Genomic DNA, 19,224 nt, shown 5'->3' with positions numbered 1-19,224 from the left:
ATCGGATGATCGGTTTGATAGGAGCCCCGGGAACTGGGCGCGAAAATGAATTTGGTAATACCGCAGGACACCGTTGGCACTACGTCAGGGTCTCCAAGAACATATGAGCCAATGCTGTTGAGTTGCACATTCGTAGCATCGATGGTTAACATCGGGCTGGCAGTATGATCATCAGCCGATGACAGAGAGACACCTTTTGCAAGTGCGAGTACAACAATTTTCACAGTTACGTGCATACGTACATAAACAAATGTCAAGTGTAGATATAGAAAAATGCAAGATAAATACAAATCTATAATTATATGATGGTATACCTATATTTTGCTGTTTGAGAATTATTATTGCGTCGGCATGCTTTAAGTGCGTTTTGGCGTGAACGGCAAAGCTAACAATTTATAAGTCTACACAACTCAAAAGGATTTTGCAGCAATGGTAAGCACATATATATATAAGTCATAAGATAATCCTAAGACGAGAATATCCAGTCCAGAAAAAAAAAACAGCGAAACAGGTTCCTAGCTGGCTTATACGTTATATATATGCATATATAACAATGACATTTACATGAATATTAACGAATATACATGCAGAGTGATGTCAGTACAAGAGGTAAATAAAACTGCAATGAAAATCAAAGAGAGCGAGATACGGATAGAGGTGGAGAGATAAACAATCGGACGGTGAAAAATCAATGGGAAAATATTCAGGAAGAGAAAAAAAAAAAAAAAAACAAGTGAAATTCATTCAAATCTTCTCGCTGCTCAGAGGTAGCAAGAATAAAAAAAGTAAAAAATCAGAAGACAATGAATGACAAACAGGCGGTGAACCGAGTTGGATATTTCAACTCACTCGCTGCATGTAGGACAAGCATTCCTCCAGAGAGATGTTCGCCATACCACCGATACCTCCTAGGCCAGCTGCAGAGGCGCGGGACTGTTGAGGAAGAGGATCGTGTTAGTCAGGATTTGTAGCGCGGATACGAATTTCTATCAATCGTGACATATTCGACCGATTGGCTTTCTATACAGCCTGGCTGTGTTGCCGAAGGTTGTCAAAGGACCCGTTCAATTGGCGTGAAGAGCAATTCTGCGCGAAGAAAATTTTGGTAAAAAAGTTGTCGGTCAATAGTCGAGAAAGTGTTGAACCCATGACGCGGCAGGCTAATGGAATTAGGGGGACACGGATGGTCTGAATTGAGGCTGCCATCTTCATTTACGCGTGTGCCTGTGTAGGGGCGATTCAATATTCTGTTCAACGACGATTTCGCGACCTTGAGGTTGCTTGTGCTCGTGGGATGAAAATACCAATACGCGCATTGATGTTTGGTTTGGTTTGGTTTAGATTAGTTATCGATAAACAGTGCCTGAAGTTATATTACCCGCGCGTAATTGAACCAACGTGTCAATTAGTAGGTACTTCGAATCCTGTAGATGGGATAGAAAAAAAAAAAACAACACAATTTGCAGTCGAGCCTGTGTACAATTGGATCTTGAAGCTTGCAGTACCTGCCTACTGCGCGAGAAAATAATCGAGCAATGAAAAGGTTCGATAAAAAGAAGACAAAGAGTCGGCTCCGACGCTGCGCAAAGTGGTAAAAGTTTTGACGTCTTCCGTCTAGAAGTAATATTGACTGTTGCGTTTATTTATACCCTTTTTGTTCAGCTCGACACTTGTCACTGAACGTTTTTCAATTAATGCTCATCTTATCTGTACCTACATATTCGCATTACTCGCATAGTTTGGAGCATAAATATTGAAAATAAGCAATATTCTATCTACTACACCGATCAAAACCAGGCACGTTCATAACCATGGAAATGGTGTGTTTGTCAGTAAGAGCTGAAAGAATTCTGAATTTACCGATATTTTGAAGCGTGATGCGTGTTACGAGAAGAATTGTTTTCATTGGCAAAAAGGTTGAAATATATTCCAGTTGAAATATCAAATGTGGGATTGAAATTCCACGAGCATGATAGAATTGAGTAAATCTACTCTACAAAGCTCAACCATTTTAAACGTGTTTCCGTGAACGAGATACAAGAGTAGATCTACCCGGGTGATTCGCGTGTATAAATTCAGGTTGTAGAATTTCTTTTATTCCATTTTTTCTTTTTCTTTTCTTTTCTTTTCTTTTCGAAACGAGCAAGATAAAACCGTGCGATAAATACCGTTCGATATTTTCTTGAGATGTGTACCAGGCGCATTATGCGTATGGTATTATCTGTATTGCGCGGGTCAAGAACCCCAGGAGACGTATCTGCATCCATCCCTATCTGTGTGTGCCTACGCTCCGGGGTACGTGTGAGTTTGGCACAAAAGTGTGTCCGTGTATGCCGGTCGTCGGTGTGAATGTGGTACAGTAAGTCAGCGGACAAGGCAGCAAGAGTGTGCGCGAACCGTGTAGTCAGCACACTATATGTTATATGCAGCTCGGTACAGTCTCGAGTTCCATTGCAAACCTGAGACGTTTTCAAACCTACAGGTTGGATAGCTGCGGGATATACGCCAACGCCGCGCGAACATATATATGCAAAGGGGATCTAGTTTTCGTGGGTTTACTTTGACGCGAGAGGCGCCAGGTCTTGCAAAACGGTTTTTGTAGGTATTCGGATTCCCGAGGAATACTCACCTGGAATTCGTTAACCAGCTTCTCGGCGAGAGTGACGTCGTGGCTGTCCTGGCTCGCCGCCCCCGGACTCAGCATGGAGTTTTGATTCTGCTGCTGTTGCTGTTGCTGCTGCTGCTGCTGTTGTTGCTGTTGTTGATTGACCATTCCCATTCCAGCGAGGGTGCCGTTCTGGCCCATACTTCCGGTCATGCTTTGAGCCTGCTGAAGATTCTGACCAAGGTTTTGCTCTTGTTGTTGCTGTTGTTGTTGTTGCTGTTGTTGCTGCTGCTGCTGTATATTCTGTGTCAGGTTCTGAGCCTGCTGTTGTAGCGATTGCTGCGTTAGATTCTGCCCCATGTTCTGCGACAGGTTTTGCGCCTGCTGCTGAAGGCTTTGCGACAAATTTTGCGCCTGGTTTTGTATGTTCTGCTGCAATGTTTGTGCGTCGAATTTCATCTGACTCAAGTTCTGTGGCTGGTTGAGCAGCTGCTGCTGTTGCTGCGGCGACAAACTCGGCGTGAGGTTATGGGCCAGATTCTGCTGCAGGGTCTGGCTAAGGTTTTGCTGCATGTTCTGGGTCAGCGCCTGCGTCAAAGCCTGTCCAAGATTCGCGTTGAGCACCTGAGCCGGGCTTTGAGTTTGCGACATGCTCTGCTGCTGGGCCTGCTGCGAAAGGTTGTGCAGGTTCTGGGCGATGCTGTTGGCGTTCATCGTCGTGTGATCTCCGCTCTGAGACGGCGAAGGTGTCGTCGGTGCCTGAGGCGACGTTTGGTGCTGACTCAACGGTGTGTTTTGTTGGCTTGACTGCTGGTGAGCCATCGCTGTCATTTGGTGTTGCTGCTGCAGGGACTGCACCGTGTTCTGGGTCATACCCGTCACTGGGTTCTGCTGTACCTGCGTGGAATTCGATTGTTGCTGTTGACCGATTGGACTGTGCATCGAGTTTTGTTGTTGGACAGTCTGCTGCTGAGCATTCTGTGACTGGGATCCATGGTGTTGCTGTTGCTGCTGCTGATGTTGCTGGTGTTGCTGCTGCTGTTGCTGCTGCTGCTGCTGTTGCTGTTGAGCCATGGGACTGTGCTGGATGGGACTTTGTCCGATCGGACTGTGCTGAAGGCCGAAGCCGTGCTGAAGGCTCGGGGAATGTTGAGGTGGCCCTCTTTGAGGCTGGTGCCAATAGTCTGACATCTTGAAGACGTGTTGCCTTAGCGCATGGAGGTTAGCCGCTGCTACGGATACAGCCGAAGCCTGAACTTCCATGGGTTCCGGTTTCGGCTCCGGCGAACTGCTGAAACTGTCCTCCTCGTCCTCGTCTTCCTCGTCTCGCGAGCCTATTTCCTTCTTGGAGATGACCTCCTTCAGCTCTTCGTCTTCGTCTTCCTTAAGGCTGTCCCATCCCTCCCCGCCTCCACCCCCGTCGCTGCCGCCGCCGCCGCCAACGCCGCCGCCTCCGCCTCCGCCGCCACCGGCTAACCGACCCCCCGAATCGCCAGAGTGATGGTTTCCGGCGTGCTGTTGATGGTCCGGACTTTGTCCAGCTAGGACGAAGTTGTTCGCGGATTGCGACTGGGCGCGCAGGTCCAGTGCCGTCGCGTCCGAAATTTTGAGGCCTTCGCGCGAAGCCCGTGCTATCCCCTTGCGGCGCAGCTTGCCCGCTTTTTGTCAACGCTTCCGATAAGCACCAGCTCGATCTCGACTTCAGTACGGTCTCGATCGGAGGACTTCTCAGGGAGCGGATTACTGTTCAGTTTCTCAGCTCGCTGGTAGCGCAGATTGCTATTGCCGCGCGGGGCGGATCAGGTTTTCCTTTAAAATCTCGCCGAGGTTACTGCTGCGCTTCTCGGCTGTTACGCTTACGTTGGTTACCGGTGCAGGTTGATCCTTTCCCGACGCAGACGTTTCTGGATTTTTCGATCATGTATCGTTCGGCCCTTTCGAACTGTTCACCTCTTATCTTACTTTAATAATCGAGGAGTTTGATCGAGTTCTGCGATTAATTATTATTACGTATATATGTATATACATGTATATATACACGGTGTCGGCTGAGATCCGGCTTATTATTCCGGTGCTATTATACCTTTTCACACCGATTATTCTTCAGCCGAATATCGCCGATCGTCTTAATGACTATATTATTCTTCTTCCTCTTTATCCTCCTTTTATCTACTTAACAGCTAGTACACTTATGTTCAGGTTAGTTTCAGGATTGCCCAGCCCGGACGGTGTCGACGAAGCGTTGATTATCCAGACAGATGGTGCCTCTCGCTCTGATCGCAGTATCAAAAATCCGCTGCAAGTCTGTGTCCCGGTTGCCCTGAGTAGCCCTGTGATTTTTTGACCGGGATGCGAACTTGGGGGATTTTATTTAAAGCGAAATTATTTTATCACGAGACAGAAATCTTTCTCTCCTTATCGAAAATTTATTTCTCCTTATAATCGTATACGATATTATCAATTTCTGTCTCTTTCTCTGTCTGCGAGATAATGGGAAACGCCTCGTAATGCGACTCTATGTTTTTTTTTTTTCTCTTTAAATTATTTGATAATTATTAATTATTGTGTCGAATATTTCGATATATCCTGACATTAATAATTACTTCTTATTATCGTTTAGTAGGTTTTATAAATATTGCACTTAGGTACACTCGTTTTTTGAACACACTGAAATATACGTAATATATATGGTAGAGCAAAGTTGATCCGCAATCTCTTTCAGAACGGATAAGAATTCTTCCAATGATGATCTCTGACAATTTTTTGTTTTCTTTTGAGTTTTTCCTTTTTTTTTCAAGTGTTTAATCTCCAAATTTCTTCGTAAATCTTTCCTTTCCCTTGTGTTTTTAATTTTTTTCCTTTAGCTTTAGCTTTATCTTTGTTATTGTTTTTAGTTTTATTGTGATTATTAGTCGAATATATTCTTCTTTTGGTTAGCACTTTGTCGTCTCTGATCGCGCTACGCTCCCCTCTACTCTTCTTCTGTACGTAGTTCTAATACTGAGACTGCGCCTTGTGTCCTCTTCTCCTTGTATACCTTCGATTCTGCTTGTTGTCTTTCGTCTCTGTCTTATTTTCTTCTCCTTCGCGGGATTCTCTCGCTGCAATTCGTCTCCCGCTCGCAGCTGGAATTCATAAAGAAACAAAAACCAATAGTTATCAATCTGATATTCTTTGAGTTGTAAAAAATGTATAATTCTATAATAGATATCGGATGAAAATGTTACTCTAATTCTCAAACGTCACGTATGTCCAAATTATAAAATTGCAAAAATTCACGTCATTTCTTGAGAGACAAAAAATTTCTTCGCAAGTAAAACTTCCGTCATATTTTCAATTTAGTTCTGGTACAACCTTTACGCCCATGCGAATAAAGTGTGGCGATACGTTAATGTTGCATAATATACGTTTGAAGCACTTTAGCAAGGAGCACTTTTTGATTCGAACTAAAACATGAACTTCACTGATCGTCAATTATTTACGCGAAGAATATTTTTTGTCGCAAGAAAACAACGAAACGAACAAAATGTTCAACATATAAGATTTGACGAAGTAATTCTGTGGCTGAAAAGCTTTCACTCATTTATATTTATATATGTATATTTTTTTTTTTCTTTTTACTTCATATGTATATCGCAGTGAGAGTTATATCAGTAGTATTTAAAACGTTTATCATAAATACGCCGAGAAAGAATATCGGTGAAACTTATGTTACTAAAATTCTTGGAACGAAGTAATCCATTCGAATTTTCACCTACGAGATGATAAAAAACTGAAGAGAGAAAAGAAACTACTAGGCTAAAGGACGATCGAGCAACCGTCAGAAATATCACGAATTTGAATCAACGATGAAAATTTAGAGTAAACGAAATGAAATCTTGATATTGAGACGATCCTTCGCCGTCGCGACGCTTGGCACCGTCCGCGTTGAGCCGCAAAGTCGACGAATTAAGTATACACAAATGAAAAACTGAAAAGAATAAATAAATATAATCTTAAGAACTAAAAAAGGATTGATCATATGAAAACACAAAGTAGAAAAAACAACAACAAAAATACACTCACATGCTTTTAACGAATAGTTTATTTGTCGAAAATCATAAATGGGGTTGACAGGTGTGGGAAAACACGTACAAAAACATAAATTATATATAAGACACATTCTCGCGATGAAAAAATTTATCATAACAGCAGAAATTGTCAAGTTTCAATTAGATGTTAATTTTGCTTAACGAAAAAACAAAATAATTAAAAACTGTTTTCACGAATGTTCATAGTCTTTCATAGAAATTTCGAATTATAATCCGTGATCTGTATAAACGTATATCTATTTATACGAGTACTTATGTATCGCATATACCGAAAGCACTATTACATTTATTAATTGACTTTTACACAAATGTTTTCTCTCTCTCACAATACGTTATATTCACGGCGCACAGTTTATTTTTACACAGAAAAAAAAATTGTTACTCCATTTGAATGTCCGTTCAAAGAATTATGATTGGTGAAAATATATCGGTGTTAGCGTGATAGTAATTGAATTGGTACAATCTTCGAATCGATTTGAAAACAATATTTTGACATTTGTTTTACAGAATATCGTCACTTGCAGCGTTAATTTACTTTCATTTTCTTTGTAAAACATTGCAAACTATCTGAAATCAAGGAAAGAGTTCAGATTTCAATTGCTGTTGACACCAAAAAAGCACTTCCAAATTGTGTTTTAAAGTAGTTTTGGTATATTTCTCAAACTGAAACTCTGGCCAAGAATTTTACTATATTTTGATCTAAAATATCTGTATCAAACTGAGTAGATATAGGTGTAGATTTAATATTTTCAATTTTCATTGTACGTAACAAAAAATCACAATCGGTTTTTTTTTTGGCACAAACTTTTACTCGTGATACTTTGATAAAATGGTATTTCCGTGACGAACAAGTTTTAGTCAAGCACTAGCAGCGATTTATTTGTGTCATATGTTTTCTCCTGGTTATTATTCTATTTGTAAATTTTGTTTGTTTGTTTGTTTTGTTTGTTTTTAATTCACACAATTTCACCAAGGCACTTTATTACGTATCTGCCCGTTGTCGTCTTATCGAGGTTTTAATGAACGATCGTCAACTGATAAGGGAAGAAGAAAATTATCTACACACAACATGTATACAATTATTAAATGCGAAAATCATATTTTAAACAACACTGAACTGAAGATGACGACGAAGAAAATAAAGGTCCAAATTTCGGCGTGGGAGATGAGGCGGAAGTGAAAATAAAAAAATGAAATTAAAAAAAGGGGGTAAATCGAGTTTCTCTCAACGGGACAACGTGAACGTGACACGTCGACGCCGGGGGTCAGCGTAGAGTCCGGTTGCTTACTGTGGACTGAATCCAGGGAACGTGTTCAGATTTAGGGGTTGGCTCTATCAGACACGGTGGATACCGTTATGCGACTAGGTAGGTTTCAGGGTAGGACGAGCTAAGATGCTTTCCGAAAAAGAGTCCTTCCGTGTTCAAGTCCTTGACGCGGAGGAACCGAACTGACTCAGGTCTGTGGCTCGCGACAAATGCTAAGTCGTTCTCCGTTGCCGGTGGTAGATCGCGTCTCAGACCGCGTGCGTCTGACTAAAGCCACCCCCCGAGCCTTAAAGAACCCGGCGAGTAGGGGCGTTGTCTTAGGTGGCGGGCGCTGGTCGAACTTCTGCTACCTTTCCGAGCGTCCCTCGCGATTTCCGGGCGATAAAAAATCCCGATTCAAATTCCGAGCACCTGGGTCGCTCCGTAATTCAACCCCGTTCATTTTCGTCCCCGTATATCCTCCCTCGCTCAAAAAATACACCGTACAGATATCAAAAACTGAGCCGGTTTTGGACAGGAGTTTCTAGTCCACCCCTCTTTTCCTTTTCTCCCACCACGTCTCGGCGCGCGCCCCTCAAGGTGGGGGCGCTCGAGGGAACAGGGATGGCTTGAGCCTCGGTGGTAGGGGAACGTCTAAGGGGTGTCGTAGACGCGGCAAAGAGTGGGGTGACCCGAGCGAAGGAGGGTTGTAAGAATCGACGCTGCTTTTATCCCTTCGTCCTACGTGTTACTATACTTACTACTTTCCTTCCACTTTGTCCATTATTTATTTCACCCCTGTAGAATCTAATCTCGCTTATCTCTTTGCGCTCACTTCTTCGCCATATTATATTTTTGCAAATTTTTCATTCAGCACTCTTCACCAAATGTCTTTTCTTTGTAGTAAACCTAACGTACTTGGTACACAAGTTTTCTTTTTTTTCTTTTTTTTTTTGTATTGAAAAATTGTCTGATCTACACGTCGACTCTTTTCAAATTTGTCTATTTCTTGTCTTTTTAGTTTCATCCATTCCACTGGAATTTTGTCGCAGAAAATTTATTAAAACACTTCAGCTATATACAAAAATGGCCTCAGCGGTAAAAAAAAAAAAAAAAAAAAATGACGTATAGATCAGTTCTACCACTACCTCGTTTTGTAAGGTAACCGCGTGTCGTTGGTTTAGTTTTTTAAAAATCACCCACCACGTACCTACTAAGCAGAAATCGTTACACGTTGCGCGCACGAAGCGAACGCCTTATTTATTAAGGTGAGCCACGTGTGTTCTCGCGACGAACTTAAAAAGTCGACTGAGAGAAAAATCGTAGAGGGGGCTAAGCGTGGGTACGCTCATATAGAGCGAGTGTATACAAGGGGGCGTTATACTCGTGGGGTACAGAAAGTGAATTAAAAACAGGGAGAGCTGGACATAAAAATGGCTTCCGTCTATAACGCGCGTTACGTGCGGTATAGTATCGTACATATAGTAGCGTCATGGTGGGCAACATATGCGTGACTGACACGAGAAGGGCTGATGACCCACCGCATGACCGTGGTCCTACCAAAAAGTTTGGGTCATCGTTCCGCCGCCTCCCGATTACACATCGATGAACGAGCCGAGGCTGATCGATCGATCCTGCGAGGAGTGCGTGATCTAATGTGAGGTGTGCGAGACACGGCGTTGACCCATCACCGGAGCCGATGGTCATCTTGGAGGAGAAAACGAAATTCTCCCGAGACCAGGAAAGCAACCCCCTACCATTCGTTTCTATGTCTCCGACACCCCTCCGCGTCCACCCCCACCTCGGTCGCACACCAGCAGCAAACCGTTTCCAACCCCTGCGAGAAATTCACCCCTTTGTTCCTTTTTCTAACGTGGCAACATCTCCCCTCCCCTCCCTCCCGCCAAGCAGATCGAGTATCCCCACCACAATAGCGTCTCTCCCCACCAGTCATCCCTTTCCCTCCCTGATACGGCAACCCCTACACGCAAGGCTCGTTTGTTTTTTCGCTCTTCTTCTTTTTTTCCACGTGTCTGCCACGTGTGTAGAGACGAGCCTGCACGGCCACAACGGCGAGGGAGAAATGCGTGATCTTTTCGCACCTTACAACCACCGCGATCCGAGGAAAGTCAGTGGGTTTCGTTACTTTTTTCATTGGATACCCCGCGAAAGTCGAGATAGCATCAGGGACAGACCCGGCTGATTCTTTTCTCCTCCTTTCACCCGGCGTGGGAGTAGCCCCGTCCGGGGAAGAAAAAAATTGGCCAATGAACGGAGGGAAAAATGCGGCCAGGGGCTGGATTCTTTTTCTCGGGATAACGACTCAGGGGTGGGCGCCGCAAGGTGGGACCAATCGCTGCATGGGGTAGAACCCGCCCGTCAAGAATTAACAGCTCCATCAGTTTGAGGCTTTCGTCGCATCTCTAACGTCGAGATGTCTCGTTTCCATTTCGACGATCAAAGTCATCACTACGTTAGTAAAAATTGGCAGAGCTGCGAGTGCAGATTGATGAAGAAGAAGAAGAAGAACAAGAAAAAAAGAAAAAAAAAAGAAAAACAATACCCTACAGATTTTTGGTATCACCTTTTTGAACAGGTGGGATAAACGTGAGAGAGCTTTGATCCGAGTGGTTCGGTGTTAATGGATATAACGGAGAGAGGTAAAACTGCGGGGATGAGTAGATTTTAAGGAACCACGTCGTGTACCCACATACTGCATATATATATATATATATATATATATATATATATATATATATATATATATATATATATCTGTGAATCGAAACCACTTTAAATAACAAATGAACGTGGGTAAGTGAAACAGGTGAGAATCGAGCCAGCCGAGCAATGCACGCCGGGAAGAACTTGTATTGTGGGTGGTTGGGTTCCGATCACGATCACGATCGGCAGCTGGACTTAACGGACGAAATAAAAGACGGTGGAGGAGGCAGCGTTGCACGAGTCGTTTCACGACGTAACTTGTTATACGCGTCTGTACGCGCTCAGGGTTCAACACACCCACACGATTCGAACGAAACCGTGGCACAAAGCGATATAGGTGCAGCGGTATACTCGTAAAAAGAAAGATCTCTTGTCGAGATTAACAGGCATAGGAAGACATTTGTCTTGGCTGTGGTGCGGCCGGCATGGGAGATATTGTCATTTTTATGGCGCCCTAATAGAGGGTGGGTCACAACCTTGGTACTTAAACTGAAATAAAACAAGATCCTCCCTGTTTTTACTTCAATCTCTTTCGATACTCATACACACCAAGAACCCTCGAATCACTATCAGCGACCATCGCTCTCCTAAAAATCATTCCATTTATCATTCAAACGAGAGAACTCTGTGGTGCTGACACAACATCGCGTAGGTACTTCAAATGATCGTTAACACCTGCACGAATGCAGCTGACAATGAGAGCAATAATGCAAATAATGTATATTCAAATCTGGACAAGAGATTCGACGGTAAAATACCGATTTTTTATAAAAAAAAAAAAAAACGACGCCTGGGAAAATCAAAGGCAATGGAAAATGCTAGTCAGAAGACATCGATCCGCTTTTGACAATGCTGTCTATTTGAGAAGTCAATAGAGAAAAAATTTCTGCAGCATTTCAAAATTTTGTCTTGCAGAAATGTTTGAGGGTGAAAAAAGTGAATCGAATGCAGCTGTAACACCGTATTTGAAAATTTGACGTCGAACTCCTCGCCGTTTCTAGATTCGCTTTCCGTGTGGTTGTCAAATTGAATGATGAGACCCTGCGAGATGTTTCGTCCCGGTTAATTGAACGGGGTGATTCGAGAACGTCGACAACCCTGCCCTGTTCAAAGGTGACGTCTGGTGGCAAGACTGGGAACTGAGTAAGGGGTTGAAGCATCGCGGGTTCTTGTCCGGGCTAAACCTGCAGAGTTATTCTAGAGTGAGAGAGACGGTCGAGGGATAAATAGCGGGAAGTATGCGAGGAGAATGAAACTAAACTGCATGGTGCGTTAGGATCGGTATATCGTCGAGCGTTGTTTAAACTGCACTAGAAATTGTATGAATTAAGAATTATACAGCTGTGGTCTGTAGGATGAAATGAGTGGTGCGTCCGGCGGGCATTACGCAATGAAAGAAACAAATGAACCTTAATAGAAAAACTGCTCGCGCTAGAAAAACCGCCTTCGTACAGCTGCTTTAAAAAGTCGGCTCATCATGCGAGAGAAATAATAATCATCGGTGCAACGTGCCGCAGTCGATTGCGCTGCAGAAGGTCGTTAAGACTCTATCCGAACCTCCATCACTGCGTTCTTCCTGCTTAGCGCAATAGGATCAGGAATTGGTTGCCACGAATGAAGAGTATCTCAAAGTAGGAAATAACCGAGTAAAAAAATTTCCCGTAACGACTCGAGAGGTCCGCGACTTCCAACGTTCCAACATCGGACTTTCAATAGGACAATCGGAATCCAGGAGGAGTAGAGGATTATCAAGACGAGCCACGTGACGCGTCTGGCGAAAATACTTTAATACCGTCATTTTTCCGGACTGTACGAACCGTATTACATCCGCGCTACAGAGCTCGGCTCGCATGCCTGTGTCAATAGAAGCCAATCTAAGTATATATGCACACATGCTGCACTATTGCGTGTATGATGCAACCCGCCAAGTCCAACCGGCCAGTATGTGAGTCTTACCATGCACGGTTGCATCATATACGCGTGCAATAATCCATATCTTTGCGCGTAGCGAACCGCAGGCCGACCGTTGCAAAGCATTGATTGAGAGGATCGTTTTTGTAATTAGACACAAGTAAATCTTGACCCATGTTTGTCGTTTCATCGAAATACTCTAAGGACATTTTTCACGGTTGTAAACTACCTCAGCTGGCGATAAGATAAGAATTGACCATCGGCGAGTTCGAGATCTAGGTACCATTGTCGAGCGGACGACTGTTCTACGATTAGAATCGATTGACGTGATGGGTGATTTTGACGAAAAAATCGAATTCTGAACGACGTTTTACTATGGGCCTAGTACCCATAAACCGTCTGCAACACCGGAAGAGCGAAGGTCACTGACCCTCAGCACATGTAGAGGAATTTCGCTCAATTCTACGAGGGGTTCGAAATCTGGGCGGCACCTGCAGCAAATCACGTTACACTATCAACTAAACCGAGTTGCGTCCACTTCGGTGTTCAATGTTTTGTCACGTCAGTAGCAGTTATTTAGACGAATTGTGATCGTCAGGTGCCTCGTGTTCGTTTTTCAGTCTCACGTTGAAATATTGATGGTAACTTTTGTGAAGTGCGTATTTAGAGAAAACATGGCGTATGAGTTAAATTGCAAACCCACGATTTTTTTTCACCCCTTCTCGTGTTCCTATATTCATCACGAGCGTCTCTCTTGTTTTTAAGTAAAAACAAAGCTGACGTATATTGTGGGGAAAGATAATTTTGAAGAATAAAGATAAATATTCAAGTTCAGAATCCATCCTGTTTAAATGTGGGCCGCAGTTCGTTACATCTGTGTTACCGAGGCCCTGCAGGGCTAAAACTATTCGCTCATTCAGTCGCATCCCTCCGTTCGCACGGTTCTAGAATATTTTCCAACCGATAAGCGAAGGATTTTGAAACGATGAAACTTTTATTCAGCACCGGTTGCGATGCACGAAAGTTGATGAAATAATAGCGGGACTTTCAAGGCGGACCTTTCGAAGCGAGCGGATATTGTTATGCGGAAATGTTAAATTAATTATCGAAGCGTTCGACGTTTCGGCGCAGGCGATGCTGGGGGACGGAGCGACCGGGGGTCCGGCGAAATGGACATTTTTATCCGCGTGAAATTTTACAGAATCATCGAACGGTCATCGGAGAGTCGAAAATGTCCGGGTTAGGGTGAAGCGGTAATCGGGGTGGCTGCAGCGGCGCCGGTCTCCCATTGGCCGGTCCAGGGGTTGCCTGCTGCAGTCATCGATTCACGCAGTCATTGGCTGACTCTGGCCAGCGGCCATTTTGAATGACTCCGGGATCAATACGCGTTGTGCCGAAAAAATCCAGTGGCGCAAGGCTGACGGGGGAACGGGGGTGCGGGGGTACAAGGGTGCAGGTCGGCTCTCGGCCGAGGGTTGCGGGGGCGGAGAGACAGTCATCGAAAGGAAAAAATACCCTTCGTGCGTTATTGGCTGCGCCAGGGCGACACGCGCACACAAACCTGCGGGTCGTGCATGCGAGACACCCGCATAGAACCTTGCGTGTATGCCGTGCATAAATATATTTTACCGCTGCGGATTCCGCGCGTACGTGTGGCCAGCCAGACGCCGATGCACCGACCGAAATTGGAAATGGCCTCCGGCTAGATTCGTCATTTTCAGAAAGGGTTCGAATTTTATCCCCCCGAATGAATATTGTATAGATGATACTGCCCGAGTGTGCAGTTGCATTGCAAATGGCCAATTCGCAGGCAACCGATTCCATGCTTACGATACGTAAAAAACTATGGATGTGCATGGGTACCTCTACATACATGCCCGTCCTTGCGCTTTAGATATTTTATATATTAAAAAACGCTTGAGACGCGCCCAATTTGCAAACAATAACTGTTTCCGGTTCTTTCGGACAATTGTTACTCAAGCTTAACAACGTTAACGAGAGGCGCAGAAATTCCGAATTATCTTGCGGAAAGTCTGGTTTCAAGATATCTGCAAAATGCAGCGGCTTGGAATTATATTGGATTGCATTCGGTGACAGGTATTAAATGAAATCTGTCGAGTGATTGATTCGATTTCCGTGTCACGCAGCTCTCACTGCGAAAAGTGTAAATCGGAGAAATTGTTCATACACATAGAAGTTTTCAACGATTGAAATTTTGCAGTGATTTATCTCTAATCACGGAATTTTCAAGCGCGTTCTCAACATCAAAATTTTGTATCGAAATCTGCGGAGATCGAGTACAAGAATTTTGTATAACAGTAAAGCGCGCGTGCTTACCGATTTGTTAGAAATTTTTTATCAATACAACGATTTCAATAACCATTATCGGACGAAATTTTACAGTGAAACAAATTGATTCATAAATGCTCAGCGTGATATTGGATAACTTATAGTACGTATACCTTAAACTACGAAAACTAGTATTACTGAAGATAATTTGGTTTGATGGATTGTTGGTCTACTTACATTTTCAACCAAATTAATCGGAGCAAGGACATAAGGCTCTCTCGATAGCAACGAATTTTATCAAATCACATTTTTTTGGTTATTATGAATTTTATCTCAACATTTAGATTCTGCTTCTTATTCCGTTTCTTCTTGTTCTTCTTTTTCCTTTTATAAATTCAGTTATTTATTTCTTTGTGTGTGTGCAATTTATTTATTTAATCTAAAGTTTGTCAAAACTTGTTAAAAATATACTTTAGCCATATCTTTACAATTTACTTTTTTAACACCTAAATTTTTCTCTTTGTGAACAGCTATCTTTTTTTTGTATTTTCTGTTTGATTCAAATTTTGTTCTTGGAGTGTAGGTATAATGTTGTAAGGCAATGCTTGAATTTTGTTTCTTTTTTTTTTTAAAGATTTTTCTATTTTTTTTTTTAATTTGTTTTGCTTTTTTCTTCTTCTTGTTTATGATAATTTTGAAATCAGAGCAACGAAATAAAACGAAACAAACACTTTTCAAACTATATGAAAGAGTCTTCGATATTCGAAACGTAAAGTGGAGTTGTTCAGACTTGTTTTTTTTTTTTTTTTTCTTTTCTTTTTTGTTCCTTTAGAGACGAAAATATGGATTTTTCAACGATGAAATTAATTTTTCAATGAAATAACTATTACAACACATAACAACACAGTACGACGCGTCTGAAACAGTGAAAGAAAAACATTATTCGTTAGTATTAGAATGTTGAAATGAATGAAAATTCAAATAATCGAACTTGTTTTATTCGCGGTAGCACTGTTACGATTATTGCAGTTCATTTAACGTTACACGCCAGTCTCGTAATTCCCCGCGGGCAAAGGTGTGCGAAAATATCAAAGAAGCAAGTCATCAACGTGAATTAGAAAACGGTGAAGTAATATCGAAGTCGATACGTTCGGGGCGAATTAATGATCGATCATAAAATTGCTAAAAAAAAAATCCCGCACAAAAGATGAGACAGATTCATTTGAAAATCGGCATTCCGGTTGGCGAGTATTCAAACGACGCGGTTAAAAAAAAAACGAAGTAAGAGGCCAGGGTCACGTGAATGAACGAACGAATGAGCGTCTTTCGATCCGCCCCACTCCTTCCCCCACCGCGGCGCGAAGTTCCTTGCGTCGTAAGACGCGCCGCAGGGTGAGAACAGCAACGGCGCTGCTTTCGTACTTTTCTCCCCACGTGCCGTTGCTCCAGCTCGGCACTTCCGTTTCAGAATTCGCGGGAATCGTTTCGCCCTCCAGAATTCCACGCGAGTAAAGAAGGCCGCACGATTATCCGTCAGTTCCCGTCATTCCCGAATCTCTTACCGAGACGCAGATTTTTTTTTTCGGGCAAACTACCGAGCGATAACCTTTCTTCGCAACGTAGCGAACTCCAGACGGGTAGAAAGGGGTGGAAGTAAATAAGTAAGTAAGGTGCGCGCGTCGCGACGCCCGAGTTTAACGCGGTAAATAACGCTGCACTTTGCCCGCGGATACGAGACCGGATGGAGGATTATAAACGGAGGATAAAATTTTGGTAATTTTCGACTGTTTCGAACCTTTGATAGAGGCATTGCGAGCATCCCCGTGTCTGACTAGCAACTGCGCGTCGGCCCCGTGCTAGGCACCCCCACTACGGGCAAACCTACCCTCGCGTCGCGCCCGCTTCGGGACGGGATCGCCACACGATTTCGTGGAGTATAGTTGATCCCCGCGCTATGCTGCACGGGACTCTATCACACGTTTCGAATTGCACGGCCAGCACCGGTTCGACCTTACTGACCAGACCACAGCCCGGCCAAGGTTCGCGTGAACGACGTGGACTCTTCGCCGGAGGCAATCCTAGCTCTACCTACGCAGCTACGCTCAAAGAGCACCACTCTATGCAAGTATTCTCTATGCACCCCGCAGCTCGAAGCTCGACTTGCGACTAACGCGACACCGTCTGCTGGAAGACGTCTGGGGTGTAAGCACGTCTTTCGAGAAGCATCCGCATTCGCCTCCACCCTCCGGACATAATTGCTTGATGTTCAACTGACCGGAGTTAAGAGAGTCCAGTTTCACGACCCCGGATGATGGACCTTTGTCGATGCTGTATAATGCGACCTCGGATCACCGACAGAAGTTTCCAGTTTCTGTTATTGTTACTGTAGAAACTATTCTGTTAACTATTTTCATGTTTTACTGCAACCGAAAGATGCTTATCTGGGTTTAAAATTAAAACAACAATTTTTTAGTCTAGTGCGTGTTATTATTTCTTTTTATCATCATGGTCACTCGGGACTGGGTTTATTTTATATTGTATATTATTGAATATTTTTACATTGTATGTGAATTAGTTTTAAGGCCTTTTTTTAATAAAAAAATTAGTATAATTAGGACAGATTTTATCTTGCCATAAGCTATTATTTTTACCGGTTTTAAAAAATTTTCACAAAGATTTATGTGTTTTGATCGAAACCTTTGATTGATAATTTTTCTGTTCAATGAGATGAAGATCCTGAAAATGTAAATCAGAGCAAGGATCAACTATTACAGAACTTTGTGAAAAACGCATCCCAGTACTGTAATAAAATACTGTTCCTATATGAAGACTTGAATGATTGTCAAAAAGATGTTTTTAAATATATCTAATTAGTTGCTGTACAATATTGATTTGGAATAGAAGAATAAAATAACAATCTGATTGCATAAAATTTGTGTTTTATTTTCTCCTTAGTTGACGTGATTACTAATATCAACCGATCGACTTGAGTATCTCAGCGAATTAACGAATTGTGAGAATTGAGTTAACTCCGGTTTAAAAATCTTCTGCATTTTGGATCGGTTATTAATTCTTATTTTAGTTTACAATTTAAAATCCCGAGTTGTTGTCTTCCTATACCTCAATGATGAAATCACAAACGAAAGAAAAATACCGTTTAACAAAATGTTTCGTTTAACAGATTTCTAGTAGTTGAGTAAATGTTTTCAAGAGCAACACTTGAGATTTATTTAATCGTCAATTGTCTAAACTAAAATCCAAGTTTCCATCGCTTTTTGTACACACAGAGACGGATAAAGCAATGTGCCTGCGACATGGATTACACGAATGGACCCAAGGTTAGCCCGTGTCAAATGGAATGCGGTCCAAAGTAGAGATGTTTCAGAAGCTTCTGGACGCCTGGGTAAACGTCAGGGATGCGGTTACGTACTCGGTGTGTAAAAAATCTACGCAAGGGAAGGTTAGTAGAATCCATAAGATGCCAGATTCAATCAGAAAAATCATTGATCTTGAGTATTTTTCAATTGTCCACTTGGGAAAGCGAATAATTTTCCTTTTTTATCCCCCTTATATCGATCGAACGATACCAGCATCCATATTTTTGTGAAAACCGGAAATAAAAATAAGCTCTTCGGTCAAGTCACTCATGTCAGGTAAATTTCAATTGCTTATGAAACTGCCGAGAAAAAAGAACGTCGATGAAAGTTATGGTTTTTGTCGTAAGATTTGATAAGCTGCAACTTCACCGATCGCTTTATAATTTCTTACCCTATCAATCTAGATCTATGTTACCAAAATTTTATTTTAAAACGTTAAGTTTCATTATCAGCAATGATTTTATGGAGGAAACATTTGTTTTTGGTCTTACGGAGAATAAATCTGCGCCGTTTTCTTAACTTGAAAAGGACCAGTCTTCAATTTTGTGCTTTTTTTTATACAGTCCAGTATTTTTCTTGTAAAAAGTTAAATCATATCAAATACAGAACTGCTTCCATGAGATTTCAGGTCCTCGCGATACTAACGAACCGACGAAATCGCAGGAAAATTTATCAAAAATCATTACAATCTGTTACAAAATCAACTTTCTTCTGACTTGCACAAAACGAGACGGTATATAAAAATGCATATACATCATACTTTAACAAATATATACCAAGTTTCTCCAAACTGTTGGAACATATGTATTGATCCTGACCCCGAATTGGTTGATACAGATTAATGCGAATTACAGCTGCATGTACGAACGATACAAAGTGCGGAGTGCCAAGCCGAAGCGCTATAATAGTGAGTCATAATAAGCCTTGATAACGATCGCGGATCCGTAAATACATCAAAGGAATAGAATTTTGTATGAGAA

At 42.5% G+C, this 19,224-nt stretch overlaps 2 protein-coding genes and 1 long non-coding RNA gene across 5 annotated transcripts in view; all 3 read right to left on the bottom strand.

Annotated features, from left to right (window-relative positions):
* LOC124412159 (zinc finger protein 853-like) overlaps positions 1-5,260 on the bottom strand; it is a 51,935-nt gene extending 46,675 nt beyond the window's left edge. For all 3 annotated transcript variants that reach the window (XM_046891824.1, XM_046891827.1, XM_046891825.1), the window contains exons 1-2: positions 2,630-5,260; positions 850-933 (exon numbers count right to left, since the gene is read on the bottom strand). In XM_046891824.1, the coding sequence (XP_046747780.1) occupies positions 850-933; positions 2,630-3,868 (1,323 nt within the window). In that variant the 5' untranslated portion in view covers positions 3,869-5,260. The remainder of the gene's footprint in view (positions 1-849; positions 934-2,629) is intronic.
* A 123-nt stretch (positions 5,261-5,383) lies between these two features.
* Positions 5,384-19,224, bottom strand: part of LOC124412764 — a 125,443-nt gene continuing 111,602 nt past the window's right edge. Inside the window, exon 4 of the mRNA XM_046892881.1 lies at positions 5,384-5,730. Coding sequence (XP_046748837.1) covers positions 5,600-5,730 — 131 coding nt within the window. The 3' untranslated portion in view covers positions 5,384-5,599. The remainder of the gene's footprint in view (positions 5,731-19,224) is intronic.
* Positions 15,680-16,703, bottom strand: LOC124412162. The gene is made up of 2 exons (XR_006929771.1): positions 16,663-16,703; positions 15,680-15,784 (listed from the first exon to the last, which is right to left on the bottom strand). It is a non-coding gene; the product is annotated as an uncharacterized LOC124412162 (long non-coding RNA).

The sequence above is a fragment of the Diprion similis genome, chromosome 11 (assembly GCF_021155765.1).
Source record: "Diprion similis isolate iyDipSimi1 chromosome 11, iyDipSimi1.1, whole genome shotgun sequence".
Taxonomy (NCBI): domain Eukaryota; kingdom Metazoa; phylum Arthropoda; class Insecta; order Hymenoptera; family Diprionidae; genus Diprion; species Diprion similis.
The sequence above is the reverse complement of the archived record's forward strand: the minus strand, read 5'-3'. Positions and strand labels throughout refer to the sequence as shown.